The following is a 6,886-nucleotide window of genomic DNA, read 5'->3' on the forward strand; positions in this document are numbered from 1 at the left end:
GGGGGGAGGGGGGGAAGGAAAGACCTTGTGGAGACCGGGGGTTGCGGCTCTGTCTTCCTACCTCATAGCCGAAGGTCAAGGCCATAATGGTAATAAGGAATCCGAAAAAGGCCTCCAACTTCCGCAACCCTAGAGGAAATGCAAAGGGGCAAGACAAACAAGCCAACCAAAAAAGTCTGTAACTTAAACAATAATTTTTTTTTTTGAGTTGGAGTCTCACTCCATCGCCCAGACTGGAGTGCAGTGGCGCGTCCTGGCCACCGCAGCCTCAACCTGCTGGGCTCCGGCGATCCTTCCACCTCAGCCTTCCAAGTAGCCAGAATTACAGGCTGGGCTCCAGCAATCCTTCCACCTCAGCCTTCCAAGTAGCCAGAATTACAGGCGCGCGCTACCACGCCTGCTAGTTTTTGATTTATTGTAGAGATGAGGTCTCGCCAAATTCCCCGGGCGGGTCTCGAACCCTTGGGCTCAGGTAATCCACTCACCTTGGCCTCCCAAAGTGCTGGGATTACAGGCTGAGCCACCGAGCCTGGCCACTTAAACAATAATTAAAGACTAATATTCTGAGCACCGGCCAGGCGCTGTGGCTCAAGCTTGTAATCTCAGCACTTTGGGAGGCCGAGGTGAGAGGATTGCCTGAGACCACTGGTTTGAGACCAGCCCGGGTAACTTGGCGGGACCTCATCTCTACAATAATTCAAAAAAATTAGCCAGGCGTGGTAGCATGCCCCTGTAGTTCCAGCTACTTGGAAGGATCGCCTGAGCACAGTAGGTCAAGGCTGCGGTGGCATTGCGCTCTAGCCTGGGTGACGGAGTGAGACTCCAACTCAAAAAAACATATATTCTGAGCACCCCCAGGCAGTGTGCCAGGTGCTTACCATGTAGTACTTCACTGAACCTTCACAACAACCCTGTGATGTGCGTGCTGTGATGGTACAGATGAAGAAAGGGACGTCTAATTTGGAGGCCATCCAGCTAGAGTGGAGGAGTTCAGGAGTGCTCCCTGGCAGTCCCACACCAGAACCCTTCTCACTGTACAGCACCCTCACTGCCACCATTCCCCTATGAGGCCAGCGCAAACCTACCGTAGTTATCGAGGAAGAGGAAGAAAAAGGTGTCCACTATGGTGATGAGGACGCCACCCCAGAGTGGGATTCTGAAACCAGAGTGACCTGGGTCAGCCCAGCCTAGTCCAGGGGTTTCGAAATCCCACCTTCAGGGCAGGAACCTGGAATCTGACCTCCTGGTCACCGAAACCCAAGGGCCCCTACCCCCCTCCCCCTACAGCTAGGGCAAGGGGTGTGGGAGTGAGGTGGTGATGGAGAAACAGCATCGAGCCCTCGGGGAAGGGCAAAGCTAGGTGAGAGAGCAGGCATGGCAGGGAGCTAGGGGCTTCAATCTTGAAGTCCTGTGTGACTTAAGATACGTCACTTTACATTTCTGGGAAATAGAGCAACAGCTCTATATCCAAGGGGACAACAGGATAAAATGGACTCGGGATAAGGCAGCCACCATTCCCAGCCTTGGCCTGAAGAGCTGGGCACTTTGGGAAGTTACCGTCCGGCTGAAAGCAGATTGAAGGCAATAGCTGTGCCGATGACCTCCTGCATGTCCGAGCCAATGATGGCCAGCTCAATTGTCAGCCAGAGGAGAGTGCGGGGCACCTATGGAGAGGAGACGACCCTTCGTTAAGGATGGGCCAGTTATGTGCTGTCTCAGTCCTCCAAACGCCTTTCAGTACTCTGTGCTGTGCTGCTGGGCTGGAAACCTGCAGACTGTATTTGCAAGACAGCCTCACCAGCTGGCTTTCGGTTACGTTTTGTAGGGAATGCTTCTGGGAGATTGAGAGGCAGAGAGAAACCATTTTTCCCTCTGCTTCTGGTGGTGTTTCTGGCAGTGGCACCAGCAGGGACACCAGGCAACCTGGACTCCAGTGGCCCTACTGGCCATTTTGTCTGCACCAGCCATGCTTCTGGAAGTTCAGCAGCCAATGATGGCTCTTGGGCTTATGTCAGGGATATAGCAGCTTTCTGATCTTTGGGTAACACCCTCTTCTCTTATTCCTCCAGCCCTTTCAAATCTGTAAATCCCTGCATTCAATACCTTTGAAATATCTAGTAGTGTAATTTCTGTTTTCCTAATTGGACACTCACAAAAGTCAAGTCCCCAGGGTCTACCCCAGCCAGTGACCATTCCCAAACTGATGCCTCCCTGTGTTTTTTGCCTCAGGTAAGTCACTTTTCCAGAGTGTAATTTCCTCTTCTATAAAATGAATGACTCCGCAGGCACGGTGACTCACGCCTGTAATCCCAGCACTGTAGGAGGCTGACGTGAGAGGATTGCCTGAGCACAGGGGTTCCAGACCAGCCTGGGCAACGTGGCGAGACCTTGTCTCTACAATAAATTTTACAAATTGCCTGGCATGGTGGTGCACGCCTGTAGTTTCAGCCTCTTGGAAGACTGAGGCAGAAGGATTGCCTGAGCCCAGAAGTTCAAGGCTGCGTTGGCCATGATCGTGTGAGTGCACTCCAGCTTGGGTGACAGAGTGAGACTCCGACTAAAAAAAAATAATTGAGCGATGTGTCTCTGATGTCCTTCCCACGGGGTTGTGTGCTGTCAGTTTAAGCCTCAGTCTTTCTATCTATCAAGTGAATTTGGGATGCCTCAAGTGAGATCTTGTGTTTATTTGAACTCGAAAGCTGTCAATGACTGTTTGGGGTTTAGGACCAGTGGGTGCCTCCTGTCCGGGCCACCCCGCCAGCTCACCTTAGGGTAGTAGAGACAGCAGACCTCTCCCAGATCCTTGCCTGTTACCACACCCAGGCGCGCGGCCAGTCGCTGGCACAGCAAGCCCATCACTGTGGCCCAGAGCAGCACCCAGAGCAGCTGTGAGAGAGCAGGGAGAGGGCTTCAGCCAACCCCAGAAAGCTCCGGAGCTGGTGGCACCCTCTAACCAAGGACACTCCTTGCGGAGAGGGTGGGAGAGACGGAACAAGAAGATCAATTCCCCTCACCCCGCACATGCTCCACACTCTAGCAGGGCTGCCCTAGGGACCCTTTTCTGGCCCATTTGAATTTAACGCTGTCCCGGGGAACACCATTCATGCAGGCCACCTTGGGGAAACATGGCAAGCTAGTGCCTCCACTCAGCCCGGTCACCTCCCTCCTCACGCCCCCCCTTCCACCCCCCAGTTACTTTGAACTCAGCTGCAGCGCCAGCCTGAAGGTCTGACTCGATGTTTCCTGGGTCCAGGAAAGCGATGCTCATGAGAAAGCCAGGCCCGGTGAAGGCCCATAGTTTCCGCAGGCTGAACGTGCCCTGGGGGTGGGAGGGGGGAGGGGCGTCTGGGTATAGGGGTGGCAGCTGCTGGAGCCCCAACGGGCTACTCAGACCGGCCCTGCCCCCCATTTCCCACTGCTGGAACTTTCACCCGGTGGGGGGGCGGGTAGGGAAGGGCATGGGGTGGAGGAACCAGCAGGCTTTGCTGAGTCACAGAGGATCTGCTTTCTGGGTCTGTCACGTTCAGCAGCCCGCCGGCACCTGACCTGCCTGCCTGCCTCTTGCAGGCCCTGACTCAGCAGGTCCTCAGATCCCCAAGAGGGAGCACTCTGGGGGCCAAGCCTCCCTGGTCCAACTCCTTCCTCCCCAACCCCTTGTCAGGCCACAGAGCCTCTTCCCTGGGGTCCACTGAGGCTGGGGGTCCACACCCTATTCAAGGGTGTGGACTGTTAGTTTAGGAACCAGCTGAAGATTCCAGAAATGCAGGTGACAGCATTCTGGTTTCAGATGCCAGCCTGAAGCCTCCTCCACTTCTCTCTGTGCCCTTGAGTGGGTCCTTTCCGGCATGGTGGCTCACGCCTGTAATCCCAACACTTTGGAAAGCAGAGATGAGAGGATGGCTTGAGCCCAGGGGTTTGAGACCAGCCTGAGCAACTTGGCAGGACCTCATCTCTACAACAAATAAAAAAATTAGCTGGTCATGGTGGCACATGCCTGTGGTTCCAGTTACATGGAAGGTTGAGGTGGAAGGATCGCTTGAGCCCAGCAGGTCAAGGCTGCGGTGGCCATGATTGTGCCACTGCACTCCAGTCTGGGCAGCAGAGTGAGACTCTGACTCAAAAAAAAAAAAGCTAAAACACATCCTCAGAACTCCAATCCCAATTCATCCCAGGCCCCTTTTCCTTCCGAGGACAGCTGAGATTCATTCAGAAAGCCATTTGATCCTTTTTCGACAAAAACTGAGCACCCCAGCTAAGTGCTGGGGATGGAAGGAGGAAGATGCAGTTGCCACTCTCCATCGCTACTGTTCAGGGCTGGAAGGGACTTGTCATAGTCACAAGGAGGTCCCCTCACCCAGCCCATGGCATCCCAGAGGATCCTGTCAATCCTGGAAGCCCCCGGGAAGTTTCCAGCATTCCCACCGATTCCGTGTCCAGAATGGGGATCTTCTCACTCAAGTAGGTCTCTCTGGGAGGCGCTTGCTGTGGCCCTGGGCTGGACGGACTGGAGATGAGGCCATAGCCAGGCCTGCTCAGCCTCTGGGGATCCCTGCCACCTGTGAAGGGTCCATGAGGCCTGCTGAGAGTCCTGCCTCTTTCTGGTGGCCCAGGGCTAAAGCCACCTGCCTTCTCTCCCACCTCCTGGCAAAGTGAAGAAATTAAGGTCCCTGGCCCCCATCTTGGGTCCATCACCTCCACCCCTCGACTGGACATTCAAGAAGATGAGTGGGGAGCGGAGGCTGCAGAATCACTTTCCTCCCATGCGAGCACAGAGCTCCCCAAACCCAGACCTCCTGCCACAGAGAATACAAGAGAGACTCTGGGCTCTGTGAAGGGTGAGCTGAGGCCACATGTCTCCCCCTTGGCCTGACTCCCTGCCTCCTCCAGCAGCCAAGGAAGCTCCGGGGCCTCCAGTCCTCAGGGACCAGACAAGGGAAAAGGAAGACCTCAGGGGTGTGGAGGACCCAACTCCAGTGGCTCTGGTGTCCAGAACTGTGGTCTAGACGAGGACTCCCAAGGGGACCGGGGCTTCCCAGCCTGGTCCCCTCCTCTGCCACTGTTAGCCCGGGTAACACCATCTTAGTCACCCCCGCCACCTTGCTAGCTGACCCGGGATGGAAAATTATCAAATAGGCTAGGCTCCAAAGCATCCTAACACCTAGCCTAACCACAAGGCTTCCTCTCAACTTACTTAACCACAAGTCTTAGTTAGCCTCTAGCAGCACCAATCACAAAAATTTTCCTCCCAAGCCCCATAACTGCTCTAGCTTGTAAATGGTAGTGAGCTTCATTTTTCTGGAGCCCTGTCTGCAGGCTCTCCTCCTCGGAATAACCCTGTGTCTCCCGTCTCTTTTTTCTATCTGCTTGTTTTCTTGACCTAGTAGCCACCGCCCTCCATCAGGCTCTGTCCCTGGAGGCCACTACCTACCTGTCATGTGGACGCAGGCTTTGGGGAGTCTCTGCGTGTGAGCGAGATGCTGGCAGTTCCCTCAGGCTGCACTCCCTCTCTGGGTGCTGGTGCAAGTGTGTGAGCCCACACCCTCTTACCCAGCCTCCGCTGGGTTCCCGCCTCTTACATCACCATTCGCTTCATATTCATTTGCACATGCACACACAGACACACACACACAACATGGGGCGTTGTGAAACATTTTCCAAAGGCAGAAGTAGCCAGCTCTGGCGGAAGGGTCTGGTCACCCACAGAGTGGACCTCGGTTCCCCTCCCAGCCTGCCCTGTGTCCCACAAAGCATCTGTTCCCCTTCCAGGCATCACGTGTTCTGTGCCTCCCAAGTTGGCTGTGATTTCAGGCACTTCCTGCCCCTCACGCATTCGTATCCAGATCCCGTGACTGCACCACCCTCTGCCACACACACAAGCAGGCAGGTCCTTCTCCCCTCTTCCATCTGGAGCGCCGAGGCTCTAGTTGGCCTAACGAGAGGCAGAGAGTTTTCCAGGCTTCGAAAGTCTGTTTCCCTTTGAGGACCTCAGAGGAAAGACTTTCCAGGCGCTGCCGAAAGGACATGCATTGAAGACTCAGGCCAGGCCAGGGGCGGTGACCCATGCCTGTAATCCCAGCACTTTGCAAGACGGCGGCGAGAGGATTGCCTGAGCCGAGGGGTTTGAGACCAGCCTTGGTAACTTGGCAAGACTCTGTCTCTACAATAAATAAAAAAATTCACTGGATGTGGTATTGTGTGCCTGTGGTTCCAGCTACCTGGAAGACTGAGGCGGAAGAATCCTGAGCCCAGCAGGTTGAGACTGTGGTGGCTGTGAGCATGCCACTGCACTACAGCCTGGGCAACACAGTGAGACTCTGACTCAAAAAAAAAAGAAAAAAGATTCAGGCCAAGGATTTCCTCAGAAGATATAGGGGCACCTGGATCTGGTCCTGGTTCTGCCATGGATTCATTTGAGATTGTTACCAGGTCGTGGCCCTTCTCAAAGCCTGTTTCTCCTATTAAATGAAGGACTTAGATTAGCTAAGAGGTCAAAAATGTAGGTGTCCAAGAAGCCAAGCAGGAAAGACAAACTGTGAGAGAGGTTGAGAGTAAAGAAAATCAGTGCAGCTCAGTGCTGAATGACAAATGGTGGTGAGTCTCAGCAATGGGGGTAATAGGGAGTAGTGGAGACTGTAGCAAAGTGAAGGTCATATACTCTATCTGAAGAGAGCAGTGACTGTGATGTTCCAGCCATTTGTCACGTGTCTTCTGATTTGTCAAAGATGCTGTAAATTTTGAAATTTTATGCAACACGTGCTTTTTGACTATTAGGCCCCAAAACTTGAAAATACTGTATTATCCAAGCAAAACATATGTATGGCCTGCATTCCACTTGAAGGTTACAGACTGATAAATTTCAAAATTTCCAGCATGTTTGACAAATCAG

General features: G+C 53.8%; 1 protein-coding gene across 2 annotated transcripts in view; it reads right to left on the reverse strand.

Moving 5' to 3' along the window:
• SLC11A1 (solute carrier family 11 member 1) overlaps positions 1-5,782 on the reverse strand; it is a 9,736-nt gene extending 3,954 nt beyond the window's left edge. The window contains exons 1-7 of one of the 2 annotated variants that reach the window (XM_008073623.1): positions 5,429-5,782; positions 4,423-4,556; positions 3,197-3,319; positions 2,767-2,886; positions 1,558-1,664; positions 1,086-1,156; positions 62-129 (exon numbers count right to left, since the gene is read on the reverse strand). In XM_008073623.1, coding sequence (XP_008071814.1) covers positions 62-129; positions 1,086-1,156; positions 1,558-1,664; positions 2,767-2,886; positions 3,197-3,319; positions 4,423-4,556; positions 5,429-5,435 — 630 coding nt within the window. In that variant the 5' untranslated portion in view covers positions 5,436-5,782. Of the gene's footprint in view, positions 1-61; positions 130-1,085; positions 1,157-1,557; positions 1,665-2,766; positions 2,887-3,196; positions 3,320-4,422; positions 4,564-5,428 lie in introns of those variants that run through there. The other variant, XM_008073630.1, reaches the window with a different exon arrangement.
• Between the last annotated feature and the right edge of the window lie 1,104 nt (positions 5,783-6,886).

This window comes from Carlito syrichta, unplaced genomic scaffold, assembly GCF_000164805.1.
Source record: "Carlito syrichta isolate Samal-C Ts95f unplaced genomic scaffold, Tarsius_syrichta-2.0.1 Scaffold115728, whole genome shotgun sequence".
Classification (NCBI taxonomy): Eukaryota; Metazoa; Chordata; class Mammalia; order Primates; family Tarsiidae; genus Carlito; species Carlito syrichta.